Source organism: Calidris pugnax, unplaced genomic scaffold (genome assembly GCF_001431845.1).
Source record: "Calidris pugnax isolate Ruff unplaced genomic scaffold, ASM143184v1 scaffold499, whole genome shotgun sequence".
In the NCBI taxonomy this organism is placed as follows: domain Eukaryota; kingdom Metazoa; phylum Chordata; class Aves; order Charadriiformes; family Scolopacidae; genus Calidris; species Calidris pugnax.
The window spans coordinates 793931-812408 of NW_015092476.1; the positions used below are offsets into that span (position 1 = coordinate 793931).

The following is an 18478-nucleotide window of genomic DNA, read 5'->3' on the forward strand; positions in this document are numbered from 1 at the left end:
GTGGCTGGTGAGTCCTGTGGTCCCCAGCCAGTGCCTCCTCTCTGATAGCCAGCCAGAGCTGCTTTCGGGAGAGAAAACCTGGAATACCTTGTTCTCTAACCATCAGAGATTGGTTTAACTTTGCCCTGAGGGGCGAAACAAAACATTCCATTCAAAATTTTGGGTTTTCCATGAAAATGCTGACTTTAGTAATGCTGAGCATTCCCAGCAGTTCCCTCCCCAGCGCCTGGCCCTGGGCTGGAGCCCGGGTTAGTCCTTGGGGTGCTTTGGGGCTGTGGGTCCCCACGGCTTTTCTCTGCACCCTGCCAAAAAGAGCACTTCTTGATGGCAGTGCCCGGGGGGACCTTTAACAGCCCCCTCTGGCTCTGCTCAGAGCGAGGGAACGTGTCTGCATCCCTTGCTGATGGAGGGAAGCCGGGTGAATATAGAGATATATGTGTATATATATATATATCGATATGTATTGAGGCATACCTACCCCCAGCTCTGCGCTGCGGTATTTCCCTGGTGCTGCCATGGAAATCAAATGATTAAGAAGCTCCATTTTGCAACGGACGGGGCTGAGAGTGCCCACACAGTGGTGTGTGGCTAAAAATAGCCTCCTGCCAGGCAGAGACATGGATGTGTCTGGAATTACCTTGGGCTCTGCCCTTCGGCTTCTGGCGGGGCTGGTGCAGGAACAGGGCAGAGTTTGTGCACAAGGAGGTGGTTGGAGTCTGCTGAGGGAGACATCACCGCAGCCACCAGATCCTCCAGTTGACTTAAACAAGCTGGATTTTTGGAGATCACAAAGACAGGACAGTGGGGGGGTTGCGTTTTGGTTTTTGTTTTGTTTGTTTTTTTCTTCTCTTGAACTGTTTTAATCAGTATATTGTCAGCGTTCATGTTTTCCTCCCTATGACATTATTTATCTGCGGAGTTGGCTTTGTCACCTTCTGTGGGCAATGTCTGAGTGTGTCTCCTGCCTTCCCAGTGTCCCAGTGTTCAGTGTGGCACACCAGCACCCCCAGACATCCCCACACAGCCAGGTCTTTGCTCACAGCGCCCCGGTGCCAGGGAGCCTCACGGTTCTGAGAAATGAAAAATGAGTATTATTCAAAATGTTACGAGTTTAAGCCTATCCAAGGCAAGTGGTGTTTTATAGTACCCCAGGCACAGGATATACCTTTGATTCTTTTCCCGGCTTTGTGAGCGATAGTGGAGGAGCGGTGGTTGAGCGGATTAACTCCTTTGTCTGCCTTTGCCACTAATTAGTATGAAATAATAAAGCACAGCTGTACCTCAGAGGTATTACGAGTCTTAGAAGCCAGCCTTTTGGGAAATGAGTTATGCTTACAGTCTTTTTTTTTTCCTCCTTGATAGTATAAAAAAAGAACAAGACGCTGAGCTCCAAGGGTGAGGTTGAGAGGGGGGTGGGTTCTGTTGTTTGGAAGTGTTTTTTTTTTTTTTTAATAGAACAACCACATTTTGCCTGCCGTGCTCTGGGAAAAATCCGCATTTTGTGGAAAATACTAGAAAATGAGTGCTCATAATTCACCAACTGCCGGCGATGGTGCAGCTGCCGTGGTACTAACTTGCCAAGCTCAAGACGACCCAGACATTTTTATTGCTTGAAAACAGGGGCTGCATCCCGACTGCTGTGGCTCTTATATTGCTGCTGTTGCTGGGAGAGCGGTGCCACGGTGGGAATCCTGCCAGGCTGCTGCTGCTTCCACCCTCCTCCAGCCTTGGACGTTGGTGGAAATCCCACTGCAGAGCCGGGGGTTTGCGGAAGGAGGGATCCAGCCCAGATGCGCCGCTGCCTGCCGCTGAATTTTAAGTACCACTGAGATCAGGCGTGCTCTGAGGAAGATGAGAATCACGTAGTTGCTAATAAAATGTGAACGGCCAGATCCCCCCAGCATCCCCGGGTTGCTCGCCGTAGAGGAGATGTGGCAGGAAAACAACAGCGAGAATCTCTTTGTGGTGAGGACCGAGGAGCTGGTGAAAAAGCAGCGTCACAGAGACAGCAGAACCTTAGCGACTGCGAGGGCAAAGCTGTTTAGGCAGAACATTCAGATCCACACCTTTGAACTAAAACTCTCAGGGCTCGTAAACATAAAAGTAACGTTGATAAAGCCGGTTTAATTTCAGTGACTCGCTAGCAGTTTGAGAAGTCTTCGTTACAGATTTAACAGAGGGGAAGAAAGAGCTCAGTGCAGTAAGAGAGAGCAGGAACAGTAAGCAAAACATCATCTTCTTGGCTCTCTGCAGAAAGAGAGAAAGAATTAAATGAGGCAACCAAGGTTTTAAGAGCTGGGCTTTTTTTTACTGTTTTTAGAGAGCGCTGAGCTCTGCAAATACAGGGTAAGTGTACACTTTTGGGCTTAGATGAACAGCAGTAGGCTGTGTGGCAATTGCTACGGATTAATTTTGCTGCAAACTTTACAAACAGTTGACAAAAACAGAGAGGGAAGAGAAAATGAATGCATTCTGCTTGTTTTTTTTCCGTTAAGGTATACGCATGCTGGATGGCATAGTGACCGACGCTATCGAAGCCAGCTCCATCGGCTTCAACCCCGAGCACGTGGATATTTACAGCGCGAGCTGGGGCCCCAACGACGATGGTAAAACTGTGGAGGGACCCGGGAGACTGGCACAGAAGGCTTTTGAGTATGGCATAAAACAGGTACCACGCTTGAGAGAAAGATCTGGCAGAGAACAGGACTTTAAAATGGTTGATATCGGGGAAGAAATGAAAATGGTTTTGTGCTCTCTTTCCTCAAACGTATTCGAAAAGGAGAAGATGGATTTTAATAGTAGAGGTCAGAGAAATTACCAGCCAGAGCAGGACTTTTTAAAATGCACCATCGGGGCTTTCTAAGCTGATTTTAAGCCGCCATTCTCCACAGATAATCTTTCTTTTCCCATCCTTACTTTTGCTGCCTTTGTCTCGCCCTACCCCCACCCTTCTCTGCTGCTTGTTTTGCACTGAACAGTAATTGGATTTCTGCACTGAAAGCCTATAAAATTTAATACAAAATTTCTGCTTTGTGAATATTTTGCGCTGTGAAATAGCGATGCGTTTCAGCACCCTGTGGATGGGCTTGTTTTATGTTAATTGCATTAGTTTGTAAATTGGTGCCAATCCTGATTCAATTAAAATGAAGATAGTAAAAATGCATGATGAAAGGTATTGGAAACAATGTTTTTACAGTTCTTTTTTTATGTTATCCTCTTTAGATCTGGTTGGAGGATAAGTAGGGTGCAAACTGAGAGCTACTGGGGTTGTATTGATAAAATACTCTTGCTTTTGCCAGTGAGGTGAAAAGATATCAAAAGATGTCTAATGCAGTGAGGAAGAGTGAATCAGAAGCAGGAGAGGAGAGGAATGGAGAGAAGCTCAAAGGACAGAAGCAAAGAGGAAGAGGATTTTGGCAGAAGGGCCGTTAACATTAGCAGACAGAAGGAGGGAAGATGAGAGACGAGGCTGGCAGCTAACGAACAGAGTGAGGGAAGGACGGAGACAGAGGAGTGGACTGGTGATAAACAGAGATCTAAGCCCATAGGTAGGCAGCAAGAGAAGATGGAGACTCAGAGGAGTGGACTGGTGATAAACAGAGGTCTAAGCCCATAGGTAGGCAGCAAGAGAAGAGGGAGAGTTAAAAGCAATAATTAGGGAAACGACCTTCAGTGGTCTTACACTGAAAAAGCAGGTCATTTGGCAAAGGATGTATCTTTTCTGAAAAATAGTTTTATTTTTTAAGGGGAGAAAATTTACCCATTAGTTTTTCAGGCTTCCTTATGCAAGGGTCTGGGTGGTCTCTGTTCTGCCTGAGGTTGGCTGGAGTTGGGGTTGCCAACAACTCACCCCTGGTGCCTTCACTGCAGGCCTGGTCAATCACTTAAGTGTATGCTTATTCTTAAGCACCCCAGAGGCATCAGTAGCTCTCTGAGTGAGTTTGCATACACCAGTGCTTATGGTGTATGCAGCCTTTATTCTCAGAGGAGGCTACTATCTCATTTTCTATAACGGACTTGGCTTGTCCTCCCCCTTTTAGCAGATTTATCACAAGGAGTCCAGCTTACTTGTCTTTATCTTTAATGTTTTAAGTGCTGCAAATGTCTTAGCACTTGCATGCATAACCTCAAATCTCGTCTAAGTGGGATGATAAAAATCTGTATTTCAGCTGCTGTTTGCATGGGATGTACGTATATTAATAACAATCAATGTAAGAACTTTTGCTCTTCACACAAACCAGGTTTTTTTCCTGTGAAGGACTAGCACAGTTTTAGACTGTATGGGGTGATAGGTGTCTCCTCTATGGTATCTGTGATAGTTTACATGCTGTCAGTGTCAGTTATTAGCTGCTGCTCCCTCATTAGGCACTGGAGACCAGAGCAGAGAATGAACGTGGTCATGTCTGGAGGCAGGTGGTGCTGGCCCACAGATGAGAGAGGGAGAGGTGAGAGAAGGGAGGGTTTTAGTTGGATGTGTTTGGTGGTTCACTGTGGTTCAGCAAGGCAATGATAGCCATGAAAGCCTTCCTTACAAAAAATAAATTGGTAGAAAAGTCATATCATGTACATCATTCATACTGCTTACCCCTACCTTTGTGATTACAGGAAAGGCAAATTAAATAAACTCTGATGAACTTGGAATTTCTTCATAAAAAGGGGCATTTTTCCTAGAACCATTCAGGGCCAAAACATGTGGGAAAACTTACCTGTTGAGCAGAGACTCTGTTCTTCGCTTAGAAACCTATTCTGAGGAGAGTTGCTGTACCTGGAGCACTAAACCTAGACCAGTCAAAGTGAGAGATGTACCAAAGGGTGTGAAGTAGGATGCTTCAAGTAGCTGTTTTCTTTCTGTCTCTGTCTTCTACAGTGCTTCTGGAAATTGTCCTGCTCTACCTGAAAATGTTTGAAACGTTAGGCTTTTGGTGGGGGGTGGTGGTTAAGAATACATTACAGAGACTGAAATCTCGATGATAACCACTCATTTCCGTTTTCTCCAGGGCCGGAATGGGAAAGGCTCCATTTTCGTGTGGGCTTCTGGGAACGGAGGCCGTCAGGGTGACAACTGTGACTGTGACGGTTACACCGACAGCATCTACACTATCTCCATTAGCAGTGCTTCGCAGCAAGGCCTTTCTCCCTGGTATGCAGAGAAGTGCTCTTCAACTCTGGCCACAGCATACAGCAGTGGGGATTATACTGACCAAAGAATTGTAGGTCGTTTTTACCAGATTCAGAACAAACATAGAAATGTGTTATATATGCAATTTCAGAGCTCTTAGACGCTTGGTCTTGCGTGCCTGCTTTATGTTGTGTGTTGCGTGACGTGTTAGCGCTTTTGCCTTTGAAACAGGGAGGGGTTTGTAATCCCAAAGGTGGTTGTGTTCCTGGAATATCTCCTGTAAAGCAATGGCTGAACAAAATCATGGTGTTGGTGTGATGAAATCAGCGTGCTGGGTCTGTCTGCCCTTGGTGTGTGACAGAGGGTCTCTGCCTGAAGTCTGGTACCGTCCCACTCTTCAGAAGGGGCAGAAGAAGGGACATTTAGAGTGAAAGGAAAAAGAGCCTGTGCAGTTAGTGCTCGGTGTGAGTCAGCACCTCTGGTGTGTACCTTGCCATTAGCTTTTGTGAGGTTGTCAGCCCCCAAGTTCCCCCCTTACGGCAGCAACAAAAGTTCTTCCCAACCTGTGGAAGGTGCCCAGCGAGCCGGCAGAGCAGTCTGTGTGCCTTCACTAACTGCACAAGAAATAGCTCGCACTGAAGAAAATTGCTGCGATAAAAATAACGTTGGAGTACCTGTAATTTCTGTTCAGCACCGGTGGATGCTAATTTTACAATAAACTGCGTTGATGGGGATTAAAACAGCATCGTGCCAAGTTAGCCAGGAGATCAGTCCTTCCAAGTGGCTTCTCCTCGTAGCCGAGGTGTAGATACTGGGGCAGATGAGTTTGGTATTTAATTTCCAAATAAAGCACGTGTTTCATTGCAAATTACAGTTCTTCTGCCGAAGAGGGAGCAGAACACCAATACTAATCCTATGAGTAATTTCCTAGCAAGCAGTAATTTTAAATGTTCTAGGCCCAACACAATGATCTGTTTTTATGATTCACCAGTAAGCTTGAAACACTTATTGTGAAACCTTAGAATAAAATAAGATATTCAGTGTGGGAGTATTTTGTTCCAACACAAAGCGTTTTGATACAAAAATTATAGTTGAAGTAAAAAGAGTGGATTGAGATATGAACGGATTTAAACATCCATCACTTTTTCTGCTGGTGAGGAACGTATTAATACGTACTAAATAAAGGAGACCTGGTTATATTTGTGAGTGTGGATATGACTGTATTTACAACTGTTTATTCATGCAATCTGTGAGGTTTTTTTTCCGTTTTCTTTTTCTGGCAGACAAGTGCTGATCTTCACAACGAATGTACCGAGACTCACACTGGGACCTCTGCGTCCGCACCGCTGGCAGCAGGAATTTTTGCTCTAGCCCTGGAAGCAAAGTAAGATGTCACACAGTTAATTACCTTTGAAACTCCTCTCTCTTGATCAGCCACCCCACCATCCTCCCTGAAACCTTGTCTGCCTGAAAGCAGCACCGTCTCACGCTGCAGCTCTGCTTTCTGTCAGCCAGAGGTGCTCAGCCTGGTGACAGAAATAAGCAGCCTCTTGCCTCAGCACCTTCCGAGCAAAGAGGCATCAACATAAGTAAAACATGATGACCGTGGAACTTCGGTCCATTTTGTGCATTGTTTACTGAGTTCTGGTCAATTGCACTTAAAAACATCGAGGCTGTGCGTTTACCGGAGAACATCATTTGAAGGCAGTAGGCTGCAGGAGTTTAAATGAAGTTTTGAGTCAATTTGCAGAACCTTTTCTGCTGGTGATGAGATGTAAAGTGGAAGGTACCCAGTCCTGACTGTTGGGTGCCGTAGGAGTGGTAATGACTTAGAGAGGGTTAAAAAGATCAGGACAGGACAGGGCGATGGCATTTTTCACAGAAAACACTGCGGGCATTAGGGCGTAGGCTTAGTGCTGAGTGGTGTGGGTTCAGCTCTGTGTTTTATTGCATACCTCTTTAATGACTTAAGCCAAGATACTTAGTGCTGTATTTTAAAGGGTGGAGTTAATCACAGATAGAAGCAAATACCCAATGAATCTTCAAAGTCCAGGTCCCATAAAGACTGGTGGGAAATACTAATTTTGCTAGTTAACTTTAAATGTGTGAATAGTTTTGAAGAATTGGACTCTAGTCTTGGTAGTTTCCCGTTCTTCACTCACACAGGAATCTTGTCTACCTGGAGAAGTAACGTGAGGATAAGCATGTGACATGCTCTATATGTTAAAATAACGGGATGCCATATACATTAAAACACGTTCTGGTGCAGACTAGCAATTGAGTTGGATAGCCCTGAAACTATTAACAAGGAACGTTTTCTCGACAGCCCAAATCTAACCTGGAGGGATATGCAGCACTTGGTGGTGTGGACTTCAGAGTATGATCCACTGGCTGGAAATCCAGGATGGAAAAAGAACGGAGCGGGTCTGATGGTCAACAGCCGATTTGGGTTCGGGCTACTCAATGCCAACGCGTTGGTAGATTTAGCTGATCCCAAAAGATGGAAAGGTGTGCCAGAAAAAAGGGAGTGTATTGTCAAAGACAAAAGCTTTGAACCAAGGTAAGAAATTGCATTAGGAGTAACTAGGTTTATGTAGAGACTAAAGGATAATATTCTGCACAGGTGCTCTGAACCAGACTTGGAGTTTCCTCTTGATTCATTTGGTTTTGTCTTGCTGTATTCCTCGGGGGCAGGCAAGAAGCATTGGTTTGCTTGCTTTTTTTAGTGTAAGACTGATGGAAATTGCTATCATGAAGACTTAACAAAGAATAAGGTTACTATTATATCTGCTTGTGCAGCCAGTGCATGGATGATGCTGTGAGACTGAACCCAATCAGATAAGATATGAATGTTTAGACCACTATCAGAAGATGATTGAAAAGATACCCAAGTCTCCCAGGGATTTTTAAAAAAAAAACGTATAATTGGTCTTAGAAATTCTTCTCCTGTGACAGGCTTAGTATATGCTGAAATCAAGGTGATATATTGAGCTTTAGTCACATCCATAACACGTCTCTTATGAGACACGAGTGTCTCAGAGGCTCACTGAAAAGACTTAGCAGCCATGTTCACCCCAGTGTATGAGCCTGAACTGAGCTCAACACACAGGTAAGTTATAATTAGTCACGAAGCTGGTTAATCAATACAGAATCTAGACCATTTTGTTTCTACTTGTTCACATGGATTTTTTTTGTCTAGAAAAAAATGCAGCTATTTCAAAGATCAAAATTATACTGCGTAAGTGCACAAAAAAATCTGTGGAAACATGTTGCAGTGTTTTGAAGTGTCACTGCTTGGTAACGTGATTATTTATGCCATTTTACTATCAATTTGCTTTTATGAACTCTTCTCTTTCCACAGAATGCTGATCCAGTATTGATGTGTGTAATTTTACTGTTTATGTACTTTTATTGCAGTCCTCTATGTTACATTATGAAAACAAAGATGCCAAGATCCCGAGTTTAGCATTATTTATGTGGAAATTTAGATAGCCCATTCTCTTTAGAAGTAGTGGAAATTGTGAGGAGAAAGCCACACACAGCAGCTCTCTGTGCAGAGAATACACAGAGGGTGTAGGCTTTTTTTTTTTTTCTCGAGATGGCGTTGAATAGAAAGGGTTAAAACTCCTGTACCTCTTCAATATTTTAACTCAAAGATAACAGCTCTTTTGGATATTTGAATGAGGGAACCGAGTATAAACCTGGTACAGTCCTGTGATGTAGCTGACAGCAAAGACTGGGTTCTTGTAGTCAACAAAGTATTGCCAGAAACCCTTGGTTATCAAACTTGATTCCAGGGTGTGTTGCAGAAGTCAGTCTTATGCAGTGCCTATCACATGGTCCACTTCAATGTTATCTGTGCTTCCTGAACTTCCCACGGTTTTTATGGGAGCATTCAAAAAAATAATGAATGTAGAATTTGTCTTTACTTCTTCCTTTCTCATCGTTCTGAAATGGGGGCTAAGTGTGCCCATCTGCACTTCACGTAATGATCCAGGATCAAAAGTTTCTGTGAGTAATCAAAGAACTTCTGTAATTTCAACCAGATTATTAAGAGCAAATGAGGAAGTCATCATTGAAATTCCCACAAAAGCCTGTGAGGGCCAAGAAAACACCATCACATCTCTGGAGCACGTGCAGCTCGAGGCAACCATTGAGTACTCCCGCAGGGGTGACCTCCACGTCACGCTGGTTTCTCCATCAGGTACAGGAGGCAGAGATGTTTTTCTTTGTGTTGCTGTAGTGTGTAACATTTATTTCATTAAAACCCACCTCTGTGCTCCTCAGTGGTTTAAGAAGAGCTAAGTATATCGTTAGACAAACCCAGCTCCCTCCAGCAGGTGAGTGTGAGGACAGAGTGTTCTGGGAACCAGAGACCTGGGTCTCTGGAAACCCTTTCCAGCCTTTGTGTGTGCTGGGTGATTTTTGTGAGAAGAGGTTTGAAAACCATACTTCAGAAAATGAAGGCACCATTTCCGGTATGTTTTTTGTTCTGGCAAGAGGACCTATGAAAACTGAGAGTTCCTGGCAGGCAACAAATTACAGTTCAATAGTGCTTATCAGCCTTGCTATGATTTAACAAACTAATGGAAAACAGGGTGTTTGCCTCCCCAGATTTCATGTCACTGGGTCTCCCCATCGGTGTATTTAAAAACACAGTGTCTCTGTTAGGCAGAGATACTATATATATATATATATATATATATATATATATGTATATATGTATATATGTGATACTGTATGAAATACTCATATATATATATATGTAACTATACTATATGTGCTAGAATATGGCAAGTGATCTTGATGATGCTCTGAAATAACACCATAAGGAGAAAAAAAAACACAGGAGAATGGTGTAAACAACTTTGTAGAGAGTAAGCAACTGGTAGAGTTGTTGAGTAGAGTAAGATCTCTTAGACAGTAAGAACTGTTAGATTATTTGATACCCTTAGAAAAAACAGACAAGCTTTCAGATATGAATTTAAAGATCAGGCTCATCTAATTTACTGATACTAAAGGCTAATATAGTAATTAATGGATAATAAACCAGTAGAGCCTTGTTCCTTCCTTTCAATACCTGAAGGGTGCCTAGAGAAGAGCTGGAGAAGGACTCTTTGCCAGGAGGCGATAGGACAAGGGGAAATGGTTTTAAATTGGAAGAAGAAAGATTCAGATTAGATCTCAGGAAGAAATTTTTTACTCTGAGGGTGGTGAGACACTGGAACAGGTTGCCCAGGGAAGGTGTGGGTGCCCCATCCCTGGAGGGGTTCAAGGCCAGGCTGGATGGGGCCTTGAGCAACCTGGTCTGGTGGGAGGTGTCCCTGCCCAGGGCAGGGGGGTTGGAACTCCATGATCTTGGAGGTCCCTTCCAACCCAAACCATTCTATGATCCTATGATTCTATGTCATTACTGCAGGACCTCACTGGAGAGCAGGGTTAAGATGCTGTACGTACAGTGTATTTCCAAACCCTGCCTTGTCTGGGGTTCCTTTTTAGGCCTAACCTTAATCCTCCCTTTTCTGAGTTTACCTTTTTTCTTATGAGAGAGGTGTTTCCCTCCCAAGACGCAGTTCTTGCTGCTAATGCGTAGGAAGCATGGCTTCATCTTAGAAAAACACCCTTTTTGGAAAGACTGACAGCAGTAATACGTTCTTCATCTTTGGTTCTGTTTCTGTGGGTTTACCCAAGGAAGCAATAGTCAAGTGCTGCTGCCTCCACAGTTGTATCATGTTGCTATCACGGTTAAACCGTTTTTTCCCTTAGTTCTTGCTGTTTTTCCACTTTTCTGCAAAACAGTACCACCAGGTATATGTCATTCTCTTTCTATATTTACAGTGTTACCTTTAACTATATTTATAGCTTGTGATCAGGCTCCCTGGGGCTTCTCTGCCTCCTTATTACGCAAATACAGCTCCCTTGCTTGCTCCTTATATGCAAACAGGCACAGCAAATTTCCTACTGTGCAGCAGAATCTCTACTGCTGCAGAAATACCTTGTGAACTGCAGCATTTTTTTCTAATAATAATAACAATGCAAATGCTTTTCACCCTGTTAGAGTTCCAGGCTGTAACAATTTACATCCGCTCACCAAAAAAAAAAACAAAAAACAAAACAACCCAGCAATGAGTTCAGGATCAAGCTTTAGTTTCACAGCACCTGAGCTGGTTTGACTTCAAAACTCCCACCTCAGAAGTTTCCTGAACTGTTCATCAGTGGGAAATACTGGTTGTGTCTGGCCTGTGTTTCCCACCCTCTCTTATGTGCATCCACCACTTCTTTGTGTTAGGGATTGAACACTAAGCAAGATGCACCTTTTTAGTGGCACCTAACGGTTTTATGCTCTTAAATACTGCTGTGAAAATAATGAAAGTAACCACTGATCAGAAATAGCATGTTTCCTGTTCCATAAGCCTAAACACTAATACACTAAATAGCGTATTTTCCAGGTTACCTGTGTGCCAGATGGTGTGTAAGGGTGAAGGTGGGTGTGTATGAAGGGTCACTGACGTTGATTTTGCACTAACACAGGCACCAGCACTGTCCTGCTGGCTGAGAGAGAGAGGGACAAGTCTCCCAATGGCTTCAAGAACTGGGACTTCATGTCTGTCCACACGTGGGGAGAAAATCCAACAGGCACCTGGGTTTTGAGAATTACTGATGTGGTAAGTACGTCTGTATGTTAACTAGCTGTGTTCTCTCTGGAAGGTTACACAGATAACATGATCACTAACCACTACCAAGCGTGCTGAATGGTCAGTCTTCTCATTAAGCAAGTGACAACAAGAATTTATTTACACTAGATACCCATCTGAATCGAAGATTAAAGATAGGGTCATATTTTCTTGTTCCTAACATCAATGCAAAGGACCATCCTCATTTCACTGGCATGTGCCTGTCAAAACAATTTCATGCCTATGTTTTTCACATGTTATATGTCACTGAAACGAATAACTAATGTAATTTTCTGTGATTCATAGAGTGAAATACGTAATCGAATTAATATATGATTAACTGCAAATTAGTTTTTTTCTGCAGAAAAGAACAGAGGACAGATCTAGTTTTCTCTTGGTGCATGTGCATAATCTTCATTAACGCAAAACCTTTTGAATTAATGAATGCCTGGTGACCTCAGAGAGCTGTTCTGATATCTACCTTTCCCTAAATTCTTTCTTAAGAGTAATTACTTCTGGACAATGTTTAAGGATTATACAGATAAGGAAGAGATAAGTTTCCTAAAACCACCTGGGGATATGGATTACAAAGCTGCTTGACAGGCAACTGGAAAATCATTCTCTTCCAACAGAGAGTGATCAGGCACACTCATCTCTGGAGAATTTCATTGAGGTTCTCTGTTAATAAGCTTGTCATTAGGGATCAGATCCTGCCAGAAACTGGATGCTTCCTATCAGACACTGAGCCTCCCACCCCTATTGGCCTGAAACTGTAAACAGGAGGATAATGCCAAGTACGAAGCAGATGGACAAGGCAGTAGAAGTAAATATTATTACCAACAGTGCAGTGTTAATGCTGCAGGCTTATAGATAACCCCCTGGTTACAGATATCCTGCTCTTTGTCATTAATCACAGAATCACAGAATCTTCTAGGTTGGAAGGGACCTTAAAGATCATCTTGTCCAACCGTCAACCTGACTGACAAAATAATAATAATATAATGCATTTTTTGGAACAAAGCTCTAATAAGAACGTTTTTGTTTGTAATTATCTCTCATTTTCCATTTTCAAGTGAGAGGTTCCTGAAACTTAAAATAAAACAAGGTTTTTGTCCTTCAAGAAGTAGCATGCTCTTCCCTCAGCTTGTAGTGTTTGTGACTCCTGAAATAAGTTTTCACATTAATGACCCCAGCTGAAATCACAGATTACTATGCAGAGTTATTCATAATTTTGTCATAATGTAAGCTGTGTATGTAAACTTTGGTATAGACTTCCATTAGAAAAGAAGAGGTTCAGCAGCTCTCTTCAGTCACTGGCTGACTGAGGAATAAGTCTGAAAGCAGCTTTGGTAAAACAAAATTTCAGTGTTCTTGGTCCTTGTCTCTTCCACTTTCTACTGTTTAAACTCTGCTGCCAAAAATAATGGACAAAGTATTTGTTGCTCACTTCCACAGGCTGGTTTTCACATTGCTGTTGTACAGTGCCGCAGAATATTATTCCAAATTACTATTCTAGTGGTAACTTTTGTGAGGAAATTGCCAAGGAGTGGCTTAGTGTGTTATTATTTACTAATAACACAAAATAGCTACTAAACTAAATTTTTAGCATTCTGTGTTATGACAAAATTCCATTGATGCTTACATGATTGATAATTATGTTGCCTCAAAATGTGAATATTTGGATTAGTTAAGCCGCTCTATTAGATCCCACTTTCTGATATATCCTGTCTCTAATATATCAGTCTTTTGGTGCTTATAAATAATTTTCTAAATTTAGATCTTGAAAGCCTTATGATTTATGTTAGTCACTTCTCCCTACTTAACAGTCAAGTGTTCTGTTTCCTCTTATGTCCTGAGAACTGACGCTGATGTCGTGCTTGTCTTTCAGTCCAGACGAATACAAAACGAAGGCAGGATTGTCAACTGGAAATTGATTTTGCATGGGACTGAGACCCAGCCTGAGCACATGAAGCAGCCCCGTGTTTACACATCCTACAACACCGTGCAAAACGACCGAAGAGGAGTGGAGAAGATGACGGACTTCGTAGAGGTGCTGTTACTTCTTTCTTTTTCCTTGAGCATTTTTCAATTTAGAAGAAAACAGTGGGGTTTTTTTCTAGTAAGAAGACACATATTCATTTTGTATTCATTTAATGTAGCCACTGACTGCTTTTGGCTTATGTATTGTAATTTTGTCCATGTCAACAAGTGACATTTTTATTGGTCTGTTTTCATACGCCACCATCTAAGGGTTTTAGGATGGTAAGAGGGTGTTGCTACTACAGCAGTGAACTCAGCAGCTGATGCAGTTCAGTGGTGCAAGGAGGGAGGAAGGCACTGCTGGCAGACACACAACATTTCTGTCATTCCAGTGAGAATAAGTGTTGCATCCAAAAGGAGCTTTGCCTGCTAGAGTGCTTCCAGGGAATTTGGAAGGAAGTTTGTAACAAAAGATGGGAAAAGTCAGGGACTTCCTGATTCAGAAGGTTTGATTAAATGGAACTGATGCTGGTGGCTCCTTTTTCACCCCTCCCGTACCTTTTGGGTAGAGTGTTCTAAACATACTCCAGGCTTCTGAGAGAGACAGTGGGTTTCTGATGCACAGAATGTGGTGGTGTACATTTTCACAACGCTTGATAATGTCCATATCTTTGGAATACTTCCTTAATCACATCACATAAATGTGTCTCCCCATTAAGTAATTAGGATGCCATAGAATCATAGAATCACAGAATGGTTTGGGTTGGAAGCGACCTCAAAGCCCCTCCAGTGCCACCCCCTGCCCTGGGCAGGGACACCTCCCACCACACCAGGCTGCTCCAACCCCCTCCAACCTGCCCTTCAACCCCTCCAGGGATGGGGCAGCCACAGCTTCTCGGGGCAACCTGGGCCAGGCTCTCACCACCCTCACACCAAACAAGTTCTTCCCCACAGCTCAGCTCCATCTCCCCTCTTGCAGGGTCAAACCCTTCCCCCTCCTCCTAGGGCTCCCCTCCCTCATCCAGAGTCCCTCCCCATCTCTCCTGGAGCCCCTTGAGGGACTGGAAGGGGCTCCCTGGAGCCTTCTCTTCTCCAGGCTGAACCCCCCCCACTCTCTCAGCCCCCCCTCCCAGCAGAGGGGCTCCAGCCCTCCCAGCATCTCCGGGGCCTCCTCTGGCCCCGCTCCAACAGCTCCATGTCCTTCTGCTGTTGGTGGCCCCAGAGCTGGAGGCAGCACTGGGGGGTGTCTCCCCAGAGCAGAGCAGAGGGGCAGAATCCCCCCCTCCCTGCCCTGCTGGGGATGCAGCCCAAGGTGCTAGTGGCTCCTAAATGAAAAAGTAACATCGACCCACACAGAGGCAGAAATCACTCATTAGTGCATACGTTAATCCAGTCAGGTTTTCATTGACCGGTACCCTTTTTTATGCTAATCTGTATTCTAGGACCACACCACCCAGGAGAACCTGAGTGAAAAACCCAAAGTGGCAGAAGACAGCAGCAGCATCAGTGACAAAGCAGAAGATAAAACGCCATCAGAGGCCATGCTGCACCTGCTGCGGAGTGCGTTCAGCAGGCAGATGGCTCAGAAGCGGCTGCCCAAGAAGTCTGCAAGTGAGAAGTCAAATATTCCCTACGAACACTTCTATCAAGCCCTCGAAAAGCTAAACCAGCCCTCCCAGTTAAGGGACTCAGAAGAAAGTCTGTACGGTGACTACGTTGACCTTTTTTACAACGCCAAACCATACAAGCATAGAGATGATAGACTGCTGCAAGCCTTGGTTGATATTATAAATGAAGGAAACTAGACTGTAGGGTATGGCACTGAGTTGGAAATATTCATTCTTCCTGCCCCACCTGTAGTTTTTTTTCAGAATTCTGCTGTACGCTCTAGTTGTGTGATTGCTGCTTTGATTGCTTCATATTTAATACAAATACCAAGGAAGGGAAGAAAAGTGGGTGTGGGAGGATAAGGCAGTAAACTGATGCTTTTTAGTAATAGCTTTTTCCGAAGCCTTTCTTCATTATCATCAGAGTAGATTTGCCCCCTCAGGCATGAAAGGCAATAGTATTCCCCTGAAAACCCTAATGCTCTATTTTAAACAATTTTCACGTTACTTATTCTTCCACCCCATTCACTTAGCATGCAGTAGGATTCAAAACCCAAATTGCCCAGCTGTTTTGAACCGAACTGCCAAAGCTGTGGGGAGGTACTCTCATTCCTGGATTTGTAATGAATATTGCAGTCTGTCTTACATTTGGCATTTACTCCAGATCTATCACTTGCAGCCAGTACTGCTTCCATCACAGGTTTTGGGTTCCTTCTCCACACAACAATGCTCCCTTTGCCCTCTGTTCTCCCACAAAGGAGAGTCTGTTTGTATTGACTCTGTGAGCTTTGGAGGACCAACCTCCTACCTACAGAGTCTCAGATAAATTTCTAAAGTTAAATAATATAATGCCTTCTGAGATGCCCACGTCTGCAGGACAGCAGAGCTGAGATCCCCTTGTCCTTTCCTTGAGCTGTGACCAAAGTGGAGCAGAAAGGATAACTGCACCAGCAAAGTCCACCTCAAGACTGGATGCTGGAGTGCCTGTGGTAGATTGCAAGGTTTCCCAAATATCTAGGAAGTTAAGGCAAAATGGAGGGGGAGAGGTGTGAGATAAAGAAAAATGGCCCAAGAAGGGGCTCGGAAACGAAGGGGGAGAGCACATGGGATGTGGAGAAGGGAGATGAATAGAAGGAAGGAGAAGGTGGAAGAGGAGGACGGAGGTGTCTGTCAGAAGGCAGGAAGGGCCAGCAGCTCCCTCACATCAGCAGTGTACTAGACACATAGTTTTCCACACATACCTCTGTGAGAGTCAGGTGAATTAACATAATATTTTGCTTTTCATAATTTATAAAAAAAAAAAAAAAACAAACAATGCAGTGTTGGATGCTCAGAAATTTTAGGGGATCTAGAACAAGGAAATGAAGATTCCCAGGGGATACTTACCGCACTGCAGTGAAGTGCTAAAGATAATTCAAACAAGTGCTGACTGGTTTTTACTTTTCTTCTGCTCTCATCTACTATTGAAATGTGTTTTTCAGACATTATAGAAATATTTGATTGTCCTTCGCTGTCTATTACTTAAAGTGATGCAAGTGTCTGGGAGACAGGAGTTTAGCATTTTGCTCATAATTCATCAGTTCAGATAAGAGATTTTTCAAACTTCACACCAAATCCTGTAGTTTAACGGTAAATCTATTTACTGTAATGGTACTTAAGTCTTCTACGGGAAAAGGGACTGCTCTAAAGACAACTCTGAAAACTGTCTAAAAAACTTAAGATTTATAATCTCCGCTTGTTCATTCTTTGTGATGGTTTCGTGCCTATCTTGGGCTTAGTCTGCTTTTTTGCTAGCTTTAGATAGAGTTAGCTTAGTTGATTCGAAGAATTCTTCTGTATTTCTGGTCCATGCTTTGAAGATAACAGCTCCACCATGGAATGTCTCTTGTACTGAATCGCTCCCTCTCTACTAAGAAATTTGCTTGGAATGAGAAGTCATTAAAAAACCCCCGTGAGTGGTCCAAAGCAGAAAGCTTTCTTGTGCTGTCCCGTCAACGCACAAGCTTTCTGGCAATACTGAACAAGCAAAACATAAAATTTTCTAATTGCTGCTATTGAGAGCTCTAACGTGTTTCCACCAATGTTTAATTTTCAGAAGTGGGAGTTAATCTCCACCATAAATGCTCCCATCTGGTGAGGTGGGACCACTCACAGTCCTGTGCAGTGGAGCTGGTTCCCTCAGATAACAGCGGCTGTAGCCAGTGCTCGTTCAGGTGTGTCACAGCAAGGAAAGTTCTAGCAACACTCAGTCAGCCCTTGAAAGAAGTTTTCAGGTTAAACGGGTGGAAAAACTTAGGACCCTCCTTCGTTTTAAGACCAGTTCCCACGTTGTAGCCAAAGTTTCGTCAGAGGACAAGTTTAAAAAATCTCTCTTTTGAATGTTTCCAACCCAGAGTAGATTGTAGAGGACTAAATTATTTTTATTGTTAGTCTTTCCTTGGTGCCTGTGTGGGTTTTGTGAAAAATGTAAAAGGAAAAAAAAAAAAAAAAAGTTTTCTCTCAGAATTTTAAATTATATTTTCGTTACAGGTATTTATAATATAGCAAAGATTTTATTGAACAGACAGAATTTTAAAAGGCATAATAAATTATATTGAAGAACCCGATTTTTTCTTGGAAAAGAGACAATTTCATCCAATAAAGGTATTTTTTAAAAGGCATGTTCCAACAGCAACTGCAACATGTATGTGATGTGATGTTAAAACTTGTCTACTAGTAGCATAATACAGTGTGTTAGCAGAGCTCAGTGTGTGGTCTTAACATTTGTGAGATAAAGTCAAGCTGCTGGCTTCAAAGGACGGGTAAATAGAGTTTAGAACTAAAAATAACGGCTCGAGGACATAACCAGGGGTTGGGTTGAGAAAATGGTGTAATTTATTGAAAATGAAGCGATGTGGGGGATTCCTGGGCCAGGACCCAAGGGGCACTGACCTCTGGCAGCAGCAGCCGGTCGGCGTGGGCTGGGGGCACCGGGGGCAGCAGCAGGGTCTGCAGCCCAAACCCACTCTGAATGGCTCTGAATGACAAAATTCTGCCCATTTCACATCCAGGGGTGTGTGTCTGAAGCGCCACAACGAAATAGCGCAGCAGAACAGGGC

The 18478-nt window shown here is 43.4% G+C and overlaps 1 protein-coding gene across 1 annotated transcript in view; it reads left to right on the top strand.

Moving 5' to 3' along the window:
- PCSK1 (proprotein convertase subtilisin/kexin type 1) overlaps window positions 1-18121 on the top strand; it is a 30792-nt gene extending 12671 nt beyond the window's left edge. The window contains exons 7-14 of the mRNA XM_014962585.1: window positions 2496-2668; window positions 4998-5210; window positions 6403-6503; window positions 7446-7679; window positions 9166-9323; window positions 11651-11784; window positions 13682-13843; window positions 15216-18121. Coding sequence (XP_014818071.1) covers window positions 2496-2668; window positions 4998-5210; window positions 6403-6503; window positions 7446-7679; window positions 9166-9323; window positions 11651-11784; window positions 13682-13843; window positions 15216-15578 — 1538 coding nt within the window. The 3' untranslated portion in view covers window positions 15579-18121. The remainder of the gene's footprint in view (window positions 1-2495; window positions 2669-4997; window positions 5211-6402; window positions 6504-7445; window positions 7680-9165; window positions 9324-11650; window positions 11785-13681; window positions 13844-15215) is intronic.
- The last annotated feature ends 357 nt before the right edge of the window (window positions 18122-18478 follow it).